Here is a 25,393-nt window from a genome sequence, read left to right as displayed (position 1 = left end):
TTCCAGTTCACTGCTTGCTCCTCTGGACCATTGTATATATCTGGCACTAGCATTTAAGAGTATGCTCCCTGGACACTGGTCACATCCACAAACCTTAGTACTAGACATCTGTTCACCACTATGCACCTTCACAGCACCTTTTCAATCCACTAGCTGAATGCTTCCTTATTTTAAAGCTACGTAAAATCATAGAATCCCGACAGTGTAGAATTTTTGGTGATTGTTGGCAACCATCATTGCAATGTTGTTGCAAGGGCACTTTATATACAGGGATGGGCACCCAGCTCAGAGTGAACCGGGCTGTCTCGGCTATTTGCCTGTTTTCTGTGCACTTCTTCATTTTGAGCCTACCTGGATGCTCACAGCATCCCTAATTTGCCTTGCCCCCTCAGCCAGAGATACCAAGCTCACAGTATGTCTGTTTTGCCTTTTGTTCAGTGCATACAAAAAGCCCGGAAGCTTGTCATGGTTAAAATCAACTAGGAGAAAGTGAGGACTGCAGATGCTAGTGATCAGAGCTTAAAAATGTGTTGTTGGAAAAGTACAGCAGGTCAGGCAGCATCAAAGGAACAGGAGAATCGACATTTCGGGCATAAGCCCTTCTTCAGGAATCATTCCAGAAGAAGGGCTTATGCCTGAAACGTCGATTCTCCTGTTCCTTTGATGCTGCCTGACCTGCTGCGCTTTTCCAACAACACATTTTCAAGTTTGTCATGGTTGTCAATAATCCTCCAGTCAAGTAAAGAAAGGGAACATTCAGTTGGGAGGTCCAGACTGATTTTCCTTCAGTCACTTGGAGGGTCCGCACAAGTTGATTAGTGAGTAGAAGCCATGCAGGGTTAGTACTAGTATATTGCAGTAAGGTGAGTGAGTAAAGATGTTGTATGCAATGGTAAGAGTGGTAGAACATGAGCCTTGGTGGGAGGTGGATGTAGTAGCAGAGGTGGAGTGAATGTGAGCAAAGAGGGTTGTTGACATTCTTCTGATGCTACTATGCGATGCTCCAGATGACTTGGATGTGCTGAACGTTTTGAAAAACATAAAGGATAAGTAAATTCCCTGGGCCAGATGGGATTCGGTTACTACAGGAAGTGAAGGAAGAGATTGCTGCAGCTTGGCGATGATCTTTGTGTCCTCATTGTCCACTGGAGTAGTGCCCGATGATTGGAGGGTGGGCAACTGTTATTCCTTTGTTCAAGAAAGTGAATAGGAATAATCTTGAGAATCACAGACCAGTCAGTTTTACGTCAGTGGTGGGAAAAGTATTGGAGAGGATTTGGAGAGACAGAATTTATGATTACTTGGAAAACCATAGTTTGATTATAGATAGTCAGCATAGCTTTGTGAAGGGTAGGTCATGCCTCACAAAACGTATTGAATTATTTGAGGACGTGACAAACACGTTGATGAAAGTAAAGTGCTGGATGTAGTATACATGCATTTTAACAAGGCATTTGATAAGGTTCCCCATGGTAGGCACATTCCGAAAGCAAGGAGGTGTGGGATACAGGGAAACCTGTCTGTCTGGATACAGAATCGGCCGGTCCATAGAATACAGAGGGTGGGTGGTAGATGGAAAGTATTCAGTCTGAAAGATGTGGAAGCTTTAGAGAGAATGCAGAGGAGACTTACCAGGATGCTGCCTGGACTGGAGGGCATGCCATATGAAGAAAGGTTGAAGGAGGTAGGGCTTTTTTCATTGGAGCGAAAAAGGATGAGAGGTGACTTGTTAGAGGTGTACAAGATGTTGAGAGGCATGGATAGAACGGATAGCCAGAGATTATTTTCCATGGTAGAAACGTCTACCATGAGGGGGCATAATTCTTAAGGTAATTGGAGGAAGGTTTAGGGGAGATGTCAGAGGTAGGTTCTTTACTCAGAGTGGGGGCTATGTGGAATGTACTGCCAGCAGTGATGGTGGAGTCAGATACATTAGGGACATTTAAGCGACTCTTGGATAGGCACATGGAACATAGCTTTCATCATACTATGTAGGTTAGTCTGATCTTAGTATAGGATAAAAAGCTAGCACAATATCGAGGGCCACCGGGTCTGTACTGTGCTGTACTGTTCTATTTTCTATGAACTGACCCGCCGTACCTTTGCTGGCTCTGAGGGAAATTAATGCCCCTCCTTTGCAGCACCTAGTTCATCAGGACCTCCAGTTTCCTGTCCAAAAAGCAAGGTGCCAATTTCTCCTATCATGTCAAGACAAACGTTAGGAATTGTGCAGTGTAGCTCTGGATTGAGTGCACAACAGAATTTGCAGATGGTGATGATGCCAGAAATGCAAACATCCTGGCAGTGGTGAACCTTTCTGATATTGCAAGTGTTAAAATTGGGCTCACATTGGATAGATGTAGCTGTTACGGTAGAGAGGTAGTTAATGAAGTAGGTTTAGGATGCTATCATGAGAACCTGCTGGGCCTCGCAGAGGGAAACCCTGTGAAATTTGATAAAATTAAGTCAACTAAAACATATTAAAATTCAGCCCCTACTGATTGACTGTACGAGCAAATTCAATTATTAATACACCAAGTGTTGGTTACTCCTTGCAATTATTCTGGGAGGAAACAATGCATAATTGAAGTCTTGATTTTTGATACAGGCTGTAGTTTTGAAACAAAAATTGGGGATACTTCAACCACAAAAGGCAATTAAGTAGTTGTATTTAATCACTTGTCTCAAATGGTTTAATGAAAATATTTCAATATTTTTATTCAACTTTAGTTTAGATGTAATTTTAATGGAAAATGATTTTTTCGAGTGGAATGCTGAGATTTAATTGGTTTATCTTATTATCTTTTATTAAATGTTCTTGACCAATCATTTAGAATTAGTTATTTTCATTGCTGCAGGTGAAACTTTCCAACGTGAGAGATAGTAAGACTTTTTATTTCCTGATATCTTTGTTCTGGTGTGGCTAGAGTTGAGCATTCCTAACTGGTGCTTACAGACAGGAAACTGAGTTGTTTTGCTGAATTGTAAACTTAAAAGCTAAGAAATTGTATGGTTTGTATTAATTGTTTTGTTTCTGTTTAAACAGGTGAGACTTCAATGGCTTGACATGGATGTATTATAGAGTGTAAATAAAATATGCTGAATTTGACAAACTGGCAAGCATAAACCCATTTTAAAAAAAGAATATTTTTGTTTAATTTCGCAAGTATACATTTGGCTGAATTCTTTTGAACCATGCATGGAAGTTCCCGGTCGGTGGGTAAAGTAGAGCAAAGTAACCAGAGCCCTGGACGCTCACCGAGGTTGCCACGATCACCACGTTTGGGTCACCGTCGAACAAACAGCACTGGGGGCAGTTCTAGTTCCAGCATTGGTGGTGGTAGTGGGAAAACCCTGTCTATGGAGAACATACAGTCATTGAACGCTGCATACGCTACATCCGGCCCAATGTACCTAAGTGACCACGACCATGTTGGTACAGATTCCTCTAAAGCATCAATGACATTAGATAGAGCTTCTGGACGTTTACCATTTGGTGTGAGGATGACTACCATGGGAAGTAGCCCTAACATTGCTACGACTAGTGTGGCCAGTGATAGTATAGCTTTTGGAGAACAGCATTTGCCAACAGTAAGCCTGGCATCTACTGTCCCACACTCATTGAGGCAAACTAGGGATAACACCATTATGGATTTGCAGTCACAGTTGAAGGAGGTCCTTCGTGAGAATGATGTGCTTCGCAAAGAGGTAGATGTGAAAGAAAGTAAGCTCAGCTCCTCAATGAACAGCATCAAAACATTCTGGAGTCCAGAGCTGAAGAAAGAACGAGCTCTCCGGAAAGATGAGGTGGCTAAGATGACAATTTGGAAGGAACAGTTTCGGGTTGTCCAGGATGAAAATCAGGTGAGCTTATCATTTGAGTTTTTGAAGTTGTTTCTGAGATGTAAAATGATGGAAGGAAATGTGCTAAATTTACAGAAAGTATAATTTAATAATAGAAGAAAGTGCTACAGATGATAAATATCTGAAACAGCAAATGGTGGAAATGCACACCATATTACTCGTCTTCCAGAAACACGTAATTTAATGTTTTATTTTTGGATTCTTTGAAATTTAAATCAATAAGTATATAGTTTATGAAGTGTTGTCTGGAATCTCCCTTGCCTGCAGCAGATCAATTAAGTTTAAGTGGATGTCAAATGCATAGAAATTAAATTTTTAGAAATCGTTATGCACGTTCCATTGTTGGAATGTATATTTTCTTAATCTTCAAGCAGGAATGTGCTTTTAGGTGTCAAAAATGAGACTTATAATAAACATGCATAGACTGAGAGTTATGTGCAGGATATCGAGGAGAAGATGCAAGACCTTGAGATTGACATTCTTTGTCAAGAGAATTGCTTTAATAGTTGTGTTTTGATCGGCAAAATGCATGTTCTGATTTTGATGGCAGTGTTGCTGACCCTGCCCTAGCAATCTCAAATGTGATTGGAATGAGGTTGTTTAGATTTTCATATTATGCAGTCGTGTATTTTGCTTATGATCCTAAGAATTTATATTGCCATTAACCAGTTGATGGTACCATCGTTGTGTCTGACACAAAGTAATATATCTGTTTTAGAATTGCCGTTTTGTATGAGAAACTTGTTCTCATGAAAATTAGTGAATGTTTTGAGTAAATTGGACCATTTGTGAAGTTTCATAAAAATAGTAGATTCCCCGTAGTGTTGGTCTTTTGAGTCAGGATGTAGTGTTTTACCTCAACAATGGTATTTGTTCCTTGCAGCAGTGATTTATGTTTTACTTAGAGTTGTAGAACCTTAGGGCATGGTCCAGTTTGTCGATGCTGACCGGACATCCAAATCTGACCTAGTTATATTTGCCAGCATTTGGCCCTGAGCCCTCTCAACCCTTCCTATTCAGATACCTATCTAGATCCTGGGCTACCTCCACTGCGAAACCGTTACCACCTGACACCTGAAGGAGGAACGCCTCATATTTGGCCTTGGGATCCTGCAACCACTTGGGATAAAAGTGGGTTTCAACAGCTTCCTCATTCCCCCCCCACATTATCCTAGCCAAAGCCTCCAACTCCACACCGCCCTCCGGACCCATTCATCACACTCACCTCTGGCCTATCACCTTCTCCCTCACCTTCATTCACCTATCGATTTCCTAGCTACTCCCCTCATATTTATCTCTCAGCCCCGACCCACAAGCCTCATTCCTGATGAAGTTTTATGGCCAAAACATTGATTCTGATGCTCCTCGGGTGCTGCCTTGACCTGTGCTTTTCCAGCACTACACTCTCGACAATATTCTAAACATAACCTCACCAGTTTTCTGTACAGCCGTAACATGGCTTTCCAACTCCGATACTCAATGCGTTGGCCAATTAAGACAAGTGTGCCAAATGTTGTCTTCACACTGTCTCTGCCTACAATTTCACTTTGATGACACTATGCACTTGCACACCTAGGTCTCTTTCTTTGGCAACACTCCCCAAGGCTGACCATTAGCAGTATAAGTCCTGCCCTGGTTTGCCTTACCAAAATGCAACACCTTTTACATTTATCTAAATTAAACTCCATCTGCCTCTCCTGGGTCCATTGGCCCATCTATTCAAGGTCTCATTGTTCTCTGAGAAATTTTCTTCACTGTCCACTACACCACCTATTTTGGAGTTATCTACAAATTTAGAAACCATGCCTCCTATTTTCACATCCAAATCATTTATATGAGCGATGAAACACTCTTGAATTTTCATTGTCTGGAGGGTACTTGTGATATTCCAGAGATTTGAAATGGTTATTATATGCTTGTGATCTGTGAGCATTACTATCATATTGGTGTTTTGAAAATCAGTTTGCTTTCTCTTCCTTGGCTTATCATTACATCTTTTCCTCTGCCCAGTTCTTCAGTGTGTGCTCTCTCTGACTTTCCTTACTCGACTTTGTGGCACGTTTTAAATTTTTCTTCCTTTGATCTCTGTAAGGTATTTTGTATGATGATGATCATTTGAAATCCTATTCCTTTTCGTGCGTAAAATTTGATTTTCTCCGTAATATCTTTGATAGAACAAAGTCCGTGTCTGCTGCGTGTCTTTCTGGGTCTTAGAGGTTTTGAGTTGGAAAAGTGCTGATATAGGAGACCTGGTGAATTGTCACAGTGCGTTTTATGGATGGTAAACAATGCTGCTACTGTACGTTGTTGGCAGAGGACGTGAATGTTGAAGGTGTTAGATCGGGGTACAATCAAGCAACCTGCTTTGATCTGGATGGTGTCATTGACGTTGCCCTCACCCAGACAAGTCACATGCTTGATACATGCCTTGAGCATGGTGGGCAGGCTTTGAGGAGTCAGGAGGTGAGTTATTTGCTGTATAATTCCCAACTTCTTTCTTGTTCTTGCAGCCACAATATTTATTATAACAGGGATTCAAGTGATGGTAATGCCATTGAATAGCAAGGGCCGATAGTTAGATTCTCTCCTGTTTTGAGATGATCATTGTCTGGCACTTATGTGGTGAATATTGCTCACCACTTATGACCCCAAATCTGAATGTTGTCCAGACTTCACTGTGTTTGAACACAAACTGTTTCAGGATGTGAGGCGATACACATTGTGCTGAACTTTGCACAATTGTCAGCAAACATTCCCACATTGAGTTAATGAGGGAAGGTCTTTTGATGTAATTAAAGATGATTTGGCTGTGGGCACTACCCTAAGAAACTCCAGGTGTGTTATCCTGTAGTTGAGATGATCGATCGCCAATAACCACAATCTTCCTTTTTGTACTAGGTTTGATTCCAACCAACAAGAAATGTTACTTGATTCCAGTTTTGCTAGGGCTCCTTGATGCTGTGCTTGGTCAGGTACTGCATGATGTCAAGTGCAGTCACCTTTCTTTTCCCCTCTGAAGTTAATCTCTTTGTTGCAATGTCTGGATCAATGGTGTAATGATGCTCAAAAGATGATAGCACTGTTGATGACTCCTTCTGTGAGAATACATTGGGGCAGTAATTGGCTGGAATGGATTTATCCAGCTTTTTGTAGACAGGACGTAACTGGACAATTTTCCACATTGCTCGGTTGATGCCAGTGTAGTAATTGTACTGGAGCAGAGGTGTAGCTAGTCCTGGAGGACAAGTCTTTATTATTATTGCTGAAATGTTATCACAGTCCAAAAGCCTTTGCAATATTTGTTGCCTTCATCCACTTCTTGACATCACTTACGGCAAATTGAGCTGGTTGAAGACTGGTGTCTATGCTGAGGGGCAAGATGGATCTTCCACTTGGCACTTCTGGCTGAAGATGCTTGTGAATTTTGCTTCATCCTTGTATTTCACACTGATATGCCAAGCTGCCCAATTATTGATGGTGATTGTGATGATGACTGTGGAACTTCCTTCTCTTTACACAGAGTTGGCTTGTTCTGTGTGGATTCCATCTGGTACTCTGGTTCTCTCCTATGGTCTAAAGATGTGCTGGTTGAGTGGATTGGCCATGGTAAATTGCCTTGTAGTGTCCAGGAATGTGCAGGCTAAGTGGTTTAGTCAATGTAAATGCACATTCATGGGGATATGGTGTGGTGCTTTGGGAGGATTGGTGCAGTCTTGATATGCTGAATGGCCTGTATCTGCAAAAATGGATTCTATGATACTATTCTCTGATTCAAAACTGTTCACAACTCGACACATAGAAAAGTATAGCCCAGAACAGGCCCTTTGGCCCACGATGTTGTGCTAAGGATTAATCCTAATGTAAAATAAAATAACTTAACCTACACACCCCTCAATTCACTGCTATCATGTGCATGCCCAGCAGTCGTTTAACTATCCCTAACGACTCTGCTACAACCACCACCACTGGCAACGCATTCATAACTTTCTGCATAAAGAACCTTCCTCTGGCGTCCCCTCTATATGTTTCTCCTAATATCTTTAAAGCTATGACCCTGGGGAAAGTCTCTGGCTATTGATTCTCTCCATGCCTCTCATTATTTTGTACACCTCAATCAGTTCTCCTCTCTTCCTCCTTCTCTCCAGAGAGAAAAGTCCGAGCTTAGTCAACCTCTCTTCATAAGGCAGCATCCTGGTAGACCTTCCTTGCACCATCGCCAAAGCCTCTACCTTTCCTATAGTAGGATGACCAGAACTGGACACAATATGCCAAGTGTGGTCTCACCAGGGACTTGTAGAGCTGTAGCAAAACCTCGTGGCTCTTAAACACAATCCCCATGTTAATGAAAGCCAAAACACATATGCTTTCTTAACAACCCTATCCACTTGGGTGGCAACTTTGAGGGATCTATGTACTTGCACACCCAGATCCCTCTGTTCCTCCACACTGTCAAGAATCCTGTCTTTAATCCTATATTTAGCAGTCAAGTTCGACCTTCCAAAATGCATCACTTCGCATTTATCCAGATTGAACTCCATCTGCCATTTCTCAGCCCAGCTCTGCAGCCTGCAATAGCCCTCGATACTATCAATGGCACCTCCAACCTTTTGTGTCATCTGCAAATTTACTAACCCACCCCTCCTCATCAAAGTCATTTATAAAAACTACAAAGAGCAGAGGCTCAAGAACAGAGCCCTGCAGACACCACTCAACACTGATCTCCAGACAGAATGCTTTCTATCGACAACCACTCTCTGCCTTCTGTCAGCCAGTCAATTTTGAATCCAGATAGCCAAATCTCCCTGTATCCCATACTTCCTGACTTTATAAATGAGCCTACCATGGGGAACCCTATCAAATGCCTTGCTGAAGTCCATATACACCACATCCACTGCTCGACCTGTGTCGACCTGTCTTGTCACCTCCTCAAAGAACTCAATAAGATTTGTGAGGCATGACCTGCCCCTTACAAAGCCATGCTGACTGCCTTTAATCATACTATGCTTTTCCAAATAGTCATAAATCCTATCCCTCAGAATTCTTTCCAAGACATTGCTGACCACAGATGTAAGACTGACTGGTCTGTGATTACCAGGGATTTCCTTGTTACCCTTCTTGAAAAGAAGAACATTTACCTCGTTCCAATCCTCCGATACGACTCCTGTGGAGAGTGAGGAAGCAAAGATCTTCGCCAGCGGCTTAGCAACCTCTTTTCTCGCTTCCCAGAGCAGCCTAGGATACACCTGGTCTGGCCCTGGGGACTTATCAATCTTATTTTTTGCCAATATTTCCAACACATCGAATTCATCAATTTTGATCTGGTCAAGACTGTATCTCAGCTCCTCAAAGTTCTCATTCATAACAAGTTCCCTTTCCTTGGTGAAAACCGAAGCAAACTAAACTCATTTAAGGCTTCCCCTATCTGTTCAGACTGCACCCGCAAGTTCCCTACACTGTCCCTGATCGGCCCTATCTTCTCCCTGATCATTCTCTTATTCGTCGCGTATGAGTAAAATGCCTTTGGGTTCTCCCTAATCCTCTTGCCAAGCCTTTCTTGCGGCCCCTGCTGGCTCTCCTCAGTCCATTTCTGAGCTCCTTTCTAGCAAGCCTGTAATCCTGTAAAGCTGTGCTAGATCCTCGCATCCTCCACCTTACGTATGCGGCTGCCTTCTTTTTGATGAGAAGCTCCTCTGTTCTCATCATCCAAGGCTCCTTAATCTTACCTCTTCTTACCTGTCTCAGAGGAACAAATTTGTTCATCTCTCACAACAACTCCTTAAACAGTCTCCACATGTCTGTTGTCCCCCTTCTGTGGGACAAATGCTCCCAGTCTGTACTTCCCAACTCCTGTCTGATAGCATCATTGTTTCCTTTTCCCCAATTAAATATCTTCCCTCGATAACTGCTACTTTCCCTTTCCAAGGCTATGGTAAATGTGAGGCAATTGTGGTCGCTGTCACCAAAGTGTTCTCCCACCGCAGGATCTGACACCTGTCCTGGCTCATTGCTGAGCACCAAATCCAAAATAGCCTCTCCCCTTGTCTACATACTGAGTAAGGAAACCCTCCTGAACACACCTGACAAAAACTGCTCCATCCAAACCATCTGCACTAAGGAGGTTCCAGTTGATATTGGGAAAGTTGAAATCACAGTATCCATAACAACAACCCTGCTCCATCTGCATTTTTCCAAAATCTGCCGTCCTATGAGTTCTTCACTCTCTCTACTGCTATTAGGGAGTCTGTAGAAAACTCCCAATGAGGTGTCTGTTCCCTTGCTGTTCCTAACTCCACCCATACTGACTCAGTAGACAAACCTTCCTCAACAACCTTCATTTCTGTAGCTATGACGCACTCTCTGATTAGCAATGCTGCATCTCCTCCTCTTTTTCCACTCTCCCTGCATGTTTTTAAACATGCTAAACCCTGGAACATGAAGCAACCATTCCTGCCCCTGTGAAACCCACGTCTCCGTTATGGCCACATCATTGCCCCAAGTACAGATCCATGCTCTAAGTTTGTCATACTTATTTCTGACACTCCAGGCGTTTAAAGCAGACACACTTTAACCAATCCTTTTGTTTCATCGCGTGAGAAACCTTCCTGATTGATTCACTACATCCTGTCACTGCCCCATCTACAATTGCCCCCCCCTCTCAGATATGTAGCTCTGATTCCCACCCCTCTGCCAAACTAGTTTAAACCCTCCCAAACCACATGAGCAAATCTCCCACCCAGGACGTTTGTGCCCCTCCAGTTCAGGTGCAACCCGTCCTTCATGTACAAGTCCCACCTTCCCCAGAAGGTATCCCAATGTCTATGTATCTGAAGCCCTCCCTCCTGCACCAGCCTCTCAGCCATGTGTTAAGCTGCATTCACTGACTGTTCCTCACCTCACTGTCTTGTGGCACAGGTAGCAAACCTGAAATCACTACTCTACTTGTCCTGCTCTTCAGCTTCCAACCTAGCTCTCTGTAGTCACTTTTCAAATTCTCAATCCCTTTCCTGGCTATATCATTGGTGCCAATATGTCCCATGATTTCTGGCTGCTCACCCTCCCCCTTCAGAATCCTGTAAACCTGATCGGCAACATACCGGATCCTGGCACCGGGGAGGCAGCATATCTTCCGGGAGTCCAGTTCCTGACCACAAAATCTCCTGTCAATCCGTCTAACATTGAGTGCCCTACCACTAGCGCTTTTCTATTGTCCCCCCTCTTTTTCTGAGCCACAGTGCCAGGCTCAGTGCCAGAGACCTGACAACTATGACTTACCCCAGTAGGCCATTCCCACCAGCAGTATCCATAACGATAGATTTATTGCTGAGGGAAAAGGCTGCAGGAGATCCCTGCCCAATCTGTTGCTTCCCTTTCCTCCCCCTGACTGTAACCCAGCTGTTCTTCTCCTGTGTCTGAGGAGTGACCACCTCCCTGTCCATCCTCTCAATTTCTCTCTCAGCCTCCCCGATGATCCATGGTTCATCCAGCTCCAGTTCCCTAACTCGGTTTTCCACTAGCTGGAGTTGGATACACTTCCCACAGATGTAGTTGGCAGAGACATGTGAAGTGTCTCTCACCTGCCACATTCTGCAGGAGGAACATGCAACTGCCCTGACATCCATATCCTGCTACTCTGGAAGCCCACACAGGGCGAAACAAAAGAAGAGAAGAAAAAAAAATTCGTTTTACGTAAAGATAGCATTTGAACAGGTTTAGGAATTTAGGAATTAATTTCTTAATTAATTAATTAATTAACATTTAGGAACCATAGGAAAATAGAAGGAATTGGGGATTGTTGGGGATGTGGGAGAGAAGCACCGAACTAGTTGAATTAATATCTAGTACAAACAAATGTTTTTTCGAGGCAAATTATCTCAAGTACAGAATGTTGCTCTGAGGACGTGCGGCGGCAGTGCCACTATCATGTTGACTGGGAATGTTACTAGACTGGACGACTGAAAGAACATATAATATTATGGGCGGCACGGTGGCACAGTGGTTAACACTGCTGCCTCACAGCGCCTGAGACCCAGGTTCAATTCCCGCCTCAGGTGACTGACTGTGTGGAGTTTGCACGTTCTCCCCGTGTCTGCGTGGGTTTCCTCCGGGTGCTCCGGTTTCCTCCCACAGTCCAAAAATGTGCAGGTCAGGTGAATTGGCCATGCTAAATTGCCCGTAGTGTTAGGTAAGGGGTAAATGTAGGGGTATGGGTGGGTTGCGCTTCAGCGGGTCGGTGTGGACTTGTTGGGCCGAAGGGCCTGTTTCCACACTGTAATCTAATCTAATCTAAAAACATATAAGACTGTAATTGCGCTTTCAGTAATTCTTCTCCTGACTCCCCAAACCCATTCTGCCCAAGAAGGCACAAGCAGAACACCCTGCTTGGTTGGTTGCCCCATTCTCTACTTAAATTGATCCCTTGCTCCGTCATTGGTGTATGTAAGTGGATGGAGTATTATCCACAGGTTACACTTCAACTTTTTAAGCCTGCTTTGACGACACTACCTGTGACCTCTACCACCTAGAAAACACAAGGAAGACAAGTGAAAAAGAACACCTTCTGCAGTTTCCCTCCAAGTTTCAGTCTCTAGTCCAGAACTTAGATTGTCATGCCTTTATTTGTCACTGTCAAAATCCTAGGATCTGCTGTGGGCATACTAATATTACCAGCAATATGTTCAAAAAGACAGTTCATCATTGCATTCTCCAGGGGAAGTAGGAATGATAATAAATTCTTCCCTTGCTGGTGATGCTTTTATAAAAGACCTGTGAAATGGATGTTGCTGGTTGGGCCACATTTATTGCCCATCTCTAATTGCTTCATGGGCAGTTAAGAGTCAACCACATTGTTGCGGGTTTGAAGTCGCATGTGGCCCTGTGAGCTAGGTTGAGACATTAGTGAATGAGATGGGTTTTTCCAACAATCATCAAAGATATTATGGTCACCATTAGACTCTTAATTGCACATTTTTATTGAATTCAAATGCCCCATCTGCAATGGGCTTCCAAACCTGGGTCTCTGGATGAATAGCAAAAACAGAAATTGCTGGAGAAACCCAGCAGGTCTGGCAGTATATGTGGAGGGAAAGCAGAGTGACCCTTCTTCAGAACTCCGGATTCATACTCTTTATTGATAATACCATGAGACCATCCTCTTCTCATAATCTCCCATAAATGAATCATAAATTTTTAAAATTTATTGAATTGCAAGCTGTTGCATGTGTTGAAATGAGGTTCCTGAATTAGGTGAAATCATAAATGATATTTACTTTACTAAATCTTTTATTATTTATTTATTTTGTTGATAGAATACTGTAACAAACAATGAAGACCTAGTTAGAACACAGACCAATACAGCGCAAAACAGGCCTTTCGGCCCCCGATGTTGCGCCGACCTGTGAACTATTCTCAGCTCATCCCCCTACACTATCCCAAAATCATCCATGTGCTTATCTAAGGATTGTTTAAATCTCCCTAATATGGCTGAGTTGACTACATTAGCAGGTAGAGCATTCCACGTCCTTGCCACTCTCTGCGTAAAGAACCTGCCTCTGTCATCTGTCTTAAATCTATCACCCCTCAATTTATAGCTATGCCCCCTCGTACAAGCTGACATCATCATCCTAGGGAAAAGACTTTCACTGTCTACCCTATCTAATCCTCTGATCATCTTGTATGTCTCTATCAAATCCCCTCTTAGCCTTTTTCTTTCCAATGAGAACAGACCCAAGTCTCTCAGCCTTTCCTCATAAGACCTTCCCTCCAGACGAGGCAACATCCTGGTAAATCTCCTCAGCACCTTTCCCAATGCTTCCACATCCTTCCTGAAATATGGGGACCAGAACTGTATGCAATATTCCAAGTATGGCCGCACCAGTGTTTTGTATAGTTGTAGCATGATGTTGCGGCTCCGGAACTCTACGAATGAAAGCTAACACATCGTCTGCCTTCTTAACAGCACTATCCACCTGGGTGGCATCTTTCAGGGATCTGTGTACAAGAACTCCCAAGATCCCTCTGCACGTCCACACTACCAAGAATCGTTCCATTGACCCAGTACTCTGCCTTCCTGTTATTCTTTCCAAAGTGCAGCGCCTCACATTTAGCGGCATTGAACTCCATTTGCCACCCCTCAGCCCAATTCTGCAGTTTATCCAAGTCCCCCTGCAACCTGTAACATTCTTCCAAACTGTCCACTATTCCATCGACTTTAGTGTTGTCTGCAAATTTACTAATCCATCCACCTATGCCTGCGTCTAAGTCATTTATAAAAATGACAAACAGCAATGCTTCCAAAACAGATCCTTGTGGCACACCACTAACAACTGGACTCCAGGCTGAATATTTCCATCAACCACCACTCACTGCCTTCTTGCAGAAAGCCAGTTTCTAATCCAAATTGCTAAATCACCCTCAATCCCATGCCTCTGCATTTTCTCCAATAGCCTACCATGTGGAACCCTTATCAAAGGCTTTACTGAAGTCCATGGATACCACGTCAACTGGCCTACCCTCATCTACGTTTGGTCACCCTTCTCAAAAAACTCAGAGGTTTGTGAGACACGACCTGCCCTTGACAAAACCATGTTGACTACCTGAAATCAAAGTGTTGCTTGCTCGATGATTATAAATCTTATAATCCTTTCCAAAACCTTTCCTACATAGAAGTAAGGCTCACTGGTCTATAATTACCTGGGTCATCTCTGTTGACCTTCTTGAACAAGGGCACAAAATTTGCAATCCTCCAGTCCTCTGGTACTAAACCTGTAGACAATAATGACTCCAATATCAAAGCCAAAGACTCTGCTATCTCCTCCCTAGCTTCCCAAAGAATCCTCTGATTAATCCCTTCTGGCCCAGGGGACTTGTCTACTTTCACTCCTTCTAGAATTGATAACACCTGTTTGTAACTAACCTTGATCCTTTCTAGTCTAATATCTCCTACCCCATTCTTCTCCTCGACAATGTTCTCCTTTTCCTGAGTGAAAACCAATGAGAAATGTTCGTTTAGCACCTCCCCAATCTCCACAGGGTCCACACTCAACTTCCCACTTCTGTCTTTGACTGGGCATATTCCTACCCTAATCATCCTTTTATTCCTCTCATACCTATAGAAAGCTTTACAGTTCTCCTTTGTTCTCTTTGCTCTTCTTAACTCTCTCTTTAAATCCTTCCTGGTTGATCTGTAACTCTCCATCACCTCATCTGAACCATCTTGCCTCATCAACACATAAACCGCCTCCTTTTTCTTAACAACAAATGCAATTTCTGTAGTAAACCACGGTTCCCTTACCTTATCACTTCCTCCCTGCCTGACAGGGACATACCTATCAAGGACACGCAATATCTGTTCCTTAAACCAGCTCCACATTTCCATTGTCTGCATCCTCTGCATTTTGCTATCCCATTCTATGCATCCTAATTCTATGCATTATAATTACCCTTGCCCCATCGATAACTCTTGACCTATCTCTTTCCATCGCTAAACTAAATATAACTGAATTATTTGATTAGATTAGATTAGATTACAGTGTGGAAACAGGCCCTTCGGCCCAACAAGTCCACACCGACCCGCCGAAGCGCAACCCACCCATATCCCTACATTTACCCCTTTAACCTAACACTACGGGCAATTTAGCATTGCCAATTCACCTGACCCTGCACATCTTTGTGACTGTGGGAGGAAACCGGAGCACCCGGAGGAAACCCACGCAGACACGGGGAGAATGTGCAAACTCCACACAGTCAGTCGCCTGAGTCGGGAATTGAACCCGGGTCTCTGGCGCTGTGAGGCAGCAGTGCTAACCACTGTGCCACCGTGCCGCCCAATTATGGTCACTCTCTCCAATGTGCTCACCCACAACTAAATCAAACACCTGGCCTGGTTCATTACCAAGCACCAGATCCAGTGTGGCCTCCCTTCTTGTCGGCCCTTTGAGATACTGTGTCAGGAACCCCTCCTGTACACATTGGATGGATCAGTTTTTGTCCAATGTACTAGAGTTATAGCATTTCCAGTCAATGTTGGGGAAGTTAAACTCTCCCATAATGACCACCTTCATTCCTTTCACTCCTACCCAGAATAATTTTGCTAGTCCTCTCTTCCACCTCCCTGGAACTCTACGGAGGCCTATAAAAGACTCCAAGCAGTGTGACCTCTCCTCTCCTGTATCTAACCTCAGTCCACACTACCTCAGCAGACGAGTCCTCATCAAAAATCCTCTCAGCCACCGTTATACTATCCTTGACTAAAAAGGCCACGCCTCCTCCTCTTTTACCACCTTGCCTGTTCTTAATGAAAGGTCTAAACCCTGGAACCTGCAACATCTATTCCTCACCCTGCTTTATCCATGTCTCCGAAATGGCCACAACATTGAAGTCCCAGGTACCTATCCATACTGCAAGCTCACCTACCTTATTTTGGATACTTCTGGTGTTGAAGTAGACACACTTCAGACCAGTTTGCTGTCTGCCAGCACATTCCTGTGACCCTGAAAACTTGTCCCTGTCCTCCCTACTCTCATCCTCCTGTCCACCTCAACTACACTTCTGGTTCCTATCCCTCGCTGAACTAGTTTAAACCCACTCGAATAGCACCAGCAAATTTCCCACCCAGGATATTAGTACCCCTCTGGTTCAAGTGAAGACCGTCCTTTTTGTACAAGTCCCACCTTCCCCAGAATGACCCCAATTATCCAAGAACCTGAAACCCTCCCTCCTGCACCATCCTTGCAGCCACGTGTTCAGCTGATATCTCTCCCTATTCCTTGCCTCGCTATCACGTGGCATGGGTAACAAACCAGAGATGATAACTCTGTTCTAGCTCTTAGCTTCCACCCTCGCTCCCTGAAATCTACGTTACAACCCTATCCCTCTTTCTACTATGTCATTGGTACCGACATGGACCACGACTTGAGGCTGGTCACCCTCTCCCTTCAGGACCCCAAAGATACGATCACGGACCCTGGCACCTGGGATGCAACGCGCCAACTGCGAGTCTCGTTCGTTCCCAACAAACCTTCTATCTGAGCCTCTAACTATTGAGTCCCCATTTACTAACACTCCTTTCTCTCCTTCCCTTCTGTGCAACAGCGACAGGCTCTGTGCCAGAGACCTGGGTCCCACTGCGTATCCCTGGTAAGTTGTCCCCCTCAACATTATCCAAAACGGTATACATTTTTGCAGGGGAACGACCACAGGGGATTCCTCCACTGACTGTTTTTCCCCCTTCGAACAGTCACCCAGCTTTCTTCGTGCTGAGGAGTAACTACTTCCCTGTAACTCATATCTATCACAGCTTCTGCCTCCCGAATGATTCTGAGTTCATCCAGCTCCCGCTCCAGTTCCCTAGCACGGTCTTGGAGGAGCGAGAGTTGGGTGCACTTCTTGCAGGTGTACTTGGATGAGACAGTAATGGCGTCCCTCACCTCAAACATCATGCAGGAGGAACATTGCTCTCCCTGCACTGCCATCCCTGCTGGTCCCCTTATCACAAAGTAAAAAAGAAGAGATGCTAACATGATATGTCCCTGGTCTTTAAGGTTAGAAGAGGTGGTTGGGTGGGAGGCCCTACAAAGGTAGGGTCTTGGGTTGAGAAAATAAGAAGTCCCTCCTTTCCCAGAAACCTCTGCTCTATCACTTCAAATTTAAAATCACAAATCAGTGACTCACCATTCCCGGCAGGCCCTTGGTGCAAGCTCCTGCCCTTCGAGTTGCTGCAGCCGCTGAAAAACAGAAATGGAGTTCAGTATATTGTTTTCGTGAGGTGGAGCTGGAGTGTTGGATTGGATCAGTATGTGCAACTGTAACTTAAAATGTGAACTAAGTTTTATATAATCTCTCTTCATATTTTTGCTATTTTATATCATTCCTCATTAACCTCCCAAACATTGCACAAAGGAGATGAGAATAAACATTGCTTTCAAGTAAAGTGGAACTGGAAGCCAAGAAGATAAGTGCAATGAGAGGAAGGAGAAGAATTGGAAAATTGGGCAGTGGTGTGGTGGAAGTTGCAAGACTAAGAGGCTTGGGACAGAAGGGAAGGATGACTATCTTTCTGATAGTCAGGACCTGTACCTTCCATGCAGAAGATGTAGCTGCCTGAGGTCCAGTTTTACGGCCCCAAATCTGCTCCGTATGCAAGAGGGAATGGGTTGCATTTCATAACAGTTAATCTTTGGGCAGGGTGAGAAGATCGTGAGTGGAGCACCGGGAAGGAAGTACTAGCTGGCTCAGAATGAGAACCCAAGAGAAAACAAGACTCTTAATGATGAAAGGAGGTGGTCTCACAACACTAGTAATTGTGCATATCTGAGCAAGCAGAAAAGTGGTGAGAAGGCGGAGGTGGTGATGTGGTCAGTACATTGATCCAATTACAATGCCCTACAAGAAAATTGCACACCAGGCAGGGTGACATAGAAGAGCCAGATGCTGAAGGGAAGAAGATAGAATCTGTCCTTGTGGCATAAAACCTCTTTGAGGCTGGGTGGCTACATGAATAGGGTAGGTGAGGCTTACTAATGTTTTGATTTTTATGTGGTTGATGAGATTCCCAACAGAGAAGCTCCATGAGGAATGGGGAGGTTGCTGAAATGGCTTGAAATGCCCTGAATTTATTTAGGGCCTCTTTTTAAAAAAAAAAGTGTGGAAGAATGCATGAATAAAGTGTGGAAGGCTTGAGCCACAATATATGGAAGGAGGGATATTCGCAAAGTTGTAAATACGAATAATTCTAACTATACTTCTGATTCCATGTTGACTAAACTAAGTCAAGACACAGCTGTACTTCACATTTACTCTTTTATTACAGGATCTACTTCTTGTGCCTCTTTATTCTAAATATTTAACTCGTTTATAACCGATACAAAGAGTTCTACATATCTCAACAATTAACTTGTATACTAACTTGTGCAGTTGCAAATTTATTTTTGCTTTGAGACATTAACATTCTCTGATTTTCTTTCTTCTGTTTTAGAAACCTGTGCAAATTTTACTGAACAATGTCGGGAATTGAAAATCTTAGTTAACTTCTCTCTTTCCACACTCCCAAAGTAGACAAAGCTTAAGACACCCTTCCCCAGTCTCCCACCTAACCTAATTGACCATCTCTGTCCATTTGGTCTGTGTCGCTGTAAGCTGCTTAAAATAAACGACCAGGGAGCATTAAAAAAATGTTACCCACCATACCTGATCTCAGCACAGTCAACAGTCAAACTCCATCTGGCTTAGCATATCAAATAGTTTGCTTACCAGTTAACCATATGCTGTATCATCTGCCTGACTGCTCACAGGCTGTTTCTTCTAAGTAGTTACTAATTTTGCAAGGAACCAGCATTATTTTTATTGTAATGTGCGCAAGCATTGCTTCATATTATTTGTGATCAGTTTGATTTCTTCCAATGTACTCTTTAGAGGAGGATATGATGTAGGAGCATGTACTGATATACAAAGGATCTCTTTCTACAGTTGCATCACTGTTCTCATCCCTCCTTGTCACTCGCAAAGCTATAAAGTTGCTGATGGAGCAGGGTGTATCATAAGTTGTTGAGATTCTTCTCTGATGCTGCTGATGATGTGGCTAATCATTAAGATTGTTCTGTCATTGCCCAATCCATATAGCATAAGATCAGAGATACAGGAGCAGGATTTGCCCCGTGGAGTGTGCTGCACCACATGATCATGGCTGAAATGTGTCTCAACTCTACTGTCCTACCTTCTCCCCTTCACCTTTTGATCCCCTTACTAATCAAGAACCTATCTATCTCTGTTTTAAATACATGCAATGACTTGGCCTCCATCGCCTTCGTGATATGTTCCACAGATATACCACCTTCCGGCTGAAGAAATCCTTCCTCCATTCCAAAGGGCAGTCCCTTCATTCTGAAGTTATACCCTCAAGTCCTAGTCTCTCTTACTATTGGAAACATCTTCTCCACATCTGCTCTATCCAGGTCTTCTCAGTATTCTGTTTGTTTTAATGAGATGCCCCCTCATCCTTCAGAGCTCCATCAAGTACAGACCCAGAATCCTCACCTGCTCCTTATGACAAGGCTAGCTGATTCTTTGTGCGATATGGGACCCAAAACTGCTCACAATATTCCAGACCTAATCTGACCAGAGTTTTACACAGCCTCAACAGTCCATCCCTGCTCTTGTAGTCTAGCCTTCTTGAACTGAATGCTAGCACTACATTTGCCTTCCCAGCTGTTAATTGAATCGATATGTTAACCTTAAGAGCATCGGACTTCTGTGTACCTTTTGCTTAAGATTTCCAAAGCCTTTCCCCATTTTAGAAAATAATCCTTTTTTCCTACCAAAGTGCATAACCTCACACTGTTTCCACCTTGTATTCCATCTTTTTCTATTTACCTGAGACATAGGCATTGCTGGCTGGCTAGCATTTATTGCCTTGAAAAGGTGGTGCAGAGCTGCCTTATTGAGCCGATGTAGTCTATGTGCTGTAGACAGACCCACAATGCTATTCGGGAGAGAATTTGAGTGTTGACCCAGCAACAGTGAAGGAATGGCAATATATATCCAGGTTAGGATGAGGGGTGGCTTGGAGAGGCTGCTTTCCTAGTCTGTCCAGGTCCTTCTGCAGCCTCCTGGCTTTCTCAATGCTCACTACCTGGCCCCCCAACTATCTTTGTGTCACTTGCAAATGTAACAACGTGTTCTGTTGTCCACAACATTAACAGCAGGTGCGATGTTGGTTCTGCTTGTCAGCAGAGGTCTTTTGAGAGAGGTAATTGCCAAGTAATGGGAAATGGTCAACATATTTGAAAGAGTCATTGCTTCAACATTTGAAGGTGGGCTATTTGGCTGATGCGTCTGGGTTGATAAGACGTGTTTTTTGTCAACATTTGAGGATAGAGACAAAAAAAATGCAGATGCTGGAATCCAAGGTAGACGAGCAGAATGCTGGAAGAACACAGCAAGCCAGGCAGCATGAGGAGGTGGAGAAGTTGACTTTTGGGTATAACCCTTTAGGACTGGGGATAGGTGTAAGGGGTTGGCAGGGGCAGGGTGGTGATGGGGATAGGTGATGACACGTAGAGGGTACGACCTGGTTGGTCAATGGGAGGAATGAATCTGGTAGGTGGAAGGGATGGGGAGGGCCTGGGACGGGAAGGGGAGTTATTTGAAATTGGAGGAGAGGCCAAATTTCTTGTGCGCACAATTAAAAGTTTGAGAATGGCTTACGAATCTTGCAGAGTGGCCAAAGACACCATGGTTACCTGCAAACTGTAGATCAGGTAGGTCAATGGTACAAAGTTTAGTTTTGGCACTTTAGGTTAGGGTTTGATTTAGGCTGTATTTAACACTGAATCAAGAGCACAGCTGATCTGAGTTGAGTTGACATTCAGATTGTAAATAATGAGTTCAGCTGAACTGCAATCATCAGTTAGCACAACATTTTAAAAAAAATTGCTCATTCCTGAATGCAACAGGGCAAATCCTTTCAGCTGTGTTCAATGCAAATGTGGGGGAGGTAATGACTGAGTAGGAGAAAGTGAGGTCTGCAGATGCTGGAGATCAAAGTTGAAACTTTATTGCTGGAACAGCACAGCAGGTCAGGCAGCATCCAGGGAACAGGAGATTCGACGTTTCGGGCACAGGCCCTTGACTGAGTAGCATTGTGGGTGAATTAGTAATTCAGAGACCCAAGAAATGTTCTGGGGCCCCAGGTTTGAATCTCAAACACCAGATAGTTGAAACTGAATTTGATACAAATAATAGTTGAAAGATTAAATGAAACCATCATCAATTGTTGTTTTAATACAAAACCCTTCTGGTTCACTAGTTTCCTTTAACGAAGGAAACTGCCATCCTTGCCTAGCCCACATGCGGCATCAGACCCCCACAGCGTTGTGATTGACTCTTAGTAGCCCTGTGAAACGGCTTAGCAAGTCATTCAGTTACATTAACCACTATAAACGGGGGGAAAATATGGAATGAAACTGGACGAAATGTTCCACACAGCACCATTGATGGGTATGTGCTATCCCACAGGAAAGACTGAACTGACTGAGGTCATGGCACGGTTGGGATGTTAGCTGCCTTAGGATTCAAAATCCCTTGATTTCTTGTGGCATCAAGTTAGCATCAGGAAACCTCCTGATTATTGGGTGCAAAATCTACTCTGGATCAGAGACTTCAGTGTCCACCACCAAGAGTGGCTTGGCAGCACTGTGACTAACCTGATTGGTCAGTTCAAAAGGACATGCCTAGCACCTAGACTGGGTCTGTGGCAACTAGTGAGGGAATCAACAAGAAGGAAATACATACCTAACCTTCACTAATCCACCTATCGCAACTGTCCATGACAATATTGGTAAGAGCGACTATTGAACAATCTTTGTGGAGACAAACTCCTGTCTTCAAGTTAAGAATATTTTCCGTCTTGTTGTGCAGCACTATTATGGTAGTAAATGGGATAGACTTTGAACAGATCTAGCTACTCGACTGGGCTATTTGCAGTTTTACTTGAACACAATTTGCAACTTCATGACCTGGTATATCCTCCATTCTCCCATTACCATCAAGCCAGGGATCAGTCCTGGTTTAATAGACAATATAGGAGCACACACCAGTACCAGGCATAGCTATTAAGTCAAGGTCTTTTCCCCAGGATAAGGGAGTCTGAAACCAGAGGGCATAAGTTTAATGTGAGAGTGAAAGATTTAAAAGGGACCTAAGGGACAAATGTTTCATGTGGAGGATGGTCTATATATGGAATGAACTGAGAGGAAGAGGTGGAAGCTGGTACAATTATAACATTTAAAACGCATCTGCATGGGTATATGAATAGGAATGGTTCAGAGGGATATGAGCCAAATGCAGACAAATAGGTGGCTCAGTGGTTAGCATTGCTGCCTCACAGTATCAGGGACCCGGGTTTGATTCCAGCTTTAGGTCACTCTGTGTGGAGTTTGCCCATTCTCTCCGTGTCTGCGTGGGTTTCCTCCCACAGTCCAAAGATGTACAGTTCAGGTGAATTGGCCATGCTAAATTACCCATAGTGTTAGTTGCATTAGGTCGGGTAAATGTAGGGAAGGGGAATAGGTCTGGGTGGGTTACTCTTTGGAGGGTCGGTGTGGACTTGTTGGGGCAAATGGCCTGTTTCCATACTGTGTAGAATCTAATAAAAAAAAGGTCTCAACCTGGTGCAACTACAAAACAGGGCTACTTGCATAGCAAATGATGTAAGGAGTAAGTAATACACAGCTAAGCAAGGCAACAATCAATGGATTAAATCTTAGCTTTGCAATCCTGCCCCATCCAGTTTGGATGGTGATGCACAATTGAACAACTCACTGGTGGAGGAGTCACGACAGACATCCCCAACCTCCAAAGGGGAGAGCCCATTAAGCAAGAGATGAGGCTGAAACTTTTGCAGCAATCTTCAGCCAGAAATTTCAAATGGATGATTCATCTCTGCCTCTTTCAGAGATCTCCAACATCACAGAAGCAAATCCAGCCAATTCAATTCACTCCATTTCATGTCCAGAAAAGGTTGGAGGCCTTGAATATTGCAAATGTTCTGGCAACAGTACTGAAAAATGGTGCTCTGGAACTTGCTGCATTCCCTAGTCAGGATGTTCCAGTATAACTTGGCTTTTACCCAAAAATGTGAAAAATTGACCAAGTACTTTCTGTACAAAAAAAAAGGACAAATCCAGTCTGGCCAATTACTGCATGATATGTTTACTCTTAATCATCAGTACAGTAATAGAAAGTATCAACTGTGATAACAATAACTTGCTTGCTAATGCTCCGCTTGGCTTTGATCAGGGGCCATTGAGCCTTGACCTCATTTCAGCCTTTGTTCAAGCAATTAAATGGTGGAACTGAGCTGAGGTGAGGGGAGTGGTCTTCTACTTCAAGCCAGTATTTGACTGACTATGGCATCAAGAAGTCCTAGCAAAACTGGAATCGGTGGGTATCGGGCGTCAAACTTACCGTTGGTTCCAAACACATAGGAAGATGGTTGTGGTTGTTGGAAGTCAGTTATCTGAGCTCCAAGACATTAATGTAGGGACCCCTGAGGGTAGCTTTCTTGGCCCAACCATCTTGACCTTCCTCTGTTGTAAGGTCAGAACTCAATGTTTGCTGGTGACTGCATAATGTTTAGCCCTCCTACTGCCTGCTCAGGTACTGAAATGGTCTATGCACCAAGGCAACAAGCTCTTGACAATATTTGTATTTGTGCTGACAAGTGATAAGTAACATTTGCCATACTGAAGTGCTCCCGGCAATGATCATCTCCATTACGAGAGAGTCTAACAGTTGCCCCTTGATAATTAATTGCATCATCATCACAGTATTCTGAGGAAGAATCAGACCTGATTTGAAATGCTAGTTCTGTTTTCCTCTCTCCACAGACGCTGCCAGACCTGATAAATTTCTGCAGCATTTTCTGTATTTGGTTCAGATTTCCATCATCCCTGTTTGCTTTTATTCAAATGTCTATGGTTTTTGAGTGTATATTGATTTTTTTTTTAAAATGATTTTCCACGGGGCGTTTGATAAAGCCCTTCAAAAGAGCTTGTTAGTAAGATTGAAGGCAATTCTTCAGTTGTGTTGTCTGGTTAAGATATTGAGCACCAGGAGATAGTACCTGTTCATTATCCTTATTTTGAGATTGGTTGATGTGATTATCCTACAGGATTAGTGAATTCATTCCATATTACTGAGATGGTTGATTAAAAAAAAACACCAATCCAGTTTTATTGTCAGTGCAAAGATGGCTAGTATTATAGCGGTCTAGATGAAAGTGTATAATTAGAGATATCAAATAAAGTGAAGAGATTAAAAAATATGAATTGATTTCATGATAAATGACCTCTTGTTTATCTACTTAGGAATAAAAGCAGAAAATGCTGGAGAAAAACATCTGGCAGCATCTGCAGAGAGAGAAGCAAAGTTAGTATTCTAAATCAAATAACTCTTCTTTGAACGAGTGTCCATTTGGACCGAAACATTAACTTGATTTCTCTTTTTATAGATGCTACTAGAACTGCTGAATTTCTCCTGCAATTGTTTTTATTTTAGATCTGCAGCATCTACAGTATTTTGATTTTAGTCTTTGCGTTGTTTACTTTGGTCCAAAGATAGAAAAGATTAATTTTTAAGATAAGAAACAGCAAAAGCCCAACAAGGCTTATTATTCACCTACGTAGATGCTGAAAAGATTTTTAACGGGCACAGGGAATAATCAAAATGGAACTCTGGCTCTTATTTGCAGAAGACCAGAAGACAATGGAGCTGAGGTTGTACGATAGTTATGCAAAGCCCTTGTTTGACCTTGTAAGGCCTATTGAGACGGATGAGCTGGATTAGACCATTCGGCCTCGTGAGCCTGCTCCACCAATAAATAGGATCATGCGAGCTCTGACACTCTTTATGTATATTTTCCTGTGTTTTCCTCATAACCCATGTGGAAAATTGTCAGGATTTCTGGGCATAACAACTTAGGAAAGATACTTTGGGCTTAGAGGTACTGCAGTATAAGTTTATCTGAATGATGTCT

At 43.3% G+C, this 25,393-nt stretch overlaps 1 protein-coding gene across 9 annotated transcripts in view; it reads left to right on the top strand.

Annotated features, from left to right (window-relative positions):
* The window catches only part of LOC148146771 (ELKS/Rab6-interacting/CAST family member 1-like), a 922,009-nt gene that overhangs the window by 21,465 nt on the left and 875,151 nt on the right, over positions 1 to 25,393 (top strand). For all 9 annotated transcript variants that reach the window (XM_087997334.1, XM_087997331.1, XM_087997333.1 and 6 more), the window contains one exon: positions 3,047 to 3,864. In XM_087997334.1, coding sequence (XP_087853460.1) covers positions 3,196 to 3,864 — 669 coding nt within the window. In that variant the 5' untranslated portion in view covers positions 3,047 to 3,195. The remainder of the gene's footprint in view (positions 1 to 3,046; positions 3,865 to 25,393) is intronic.

Source organism: Chiloscyllium plagiosum, unplaced genomic scaffold, assembly GCF_037043375.1.
Source record: "Chiloscyllium plagiosum isolate Xiang-an unplaced genomic scaffold, Cpla_swu_hap1 HiC_scaffold_19, whole genome shotgun sequence".
Lineage (NCBI taxonomy): Eukaryota > Metazoa > Chordata > Chondrichthyes > Orectolobiformes > Hemiscylliidae > Chiloscyllium > Chiloscyllium plagiosum.
This window is presented reverse-complemented; position numbering and strand designations above follow the sequence as displayed.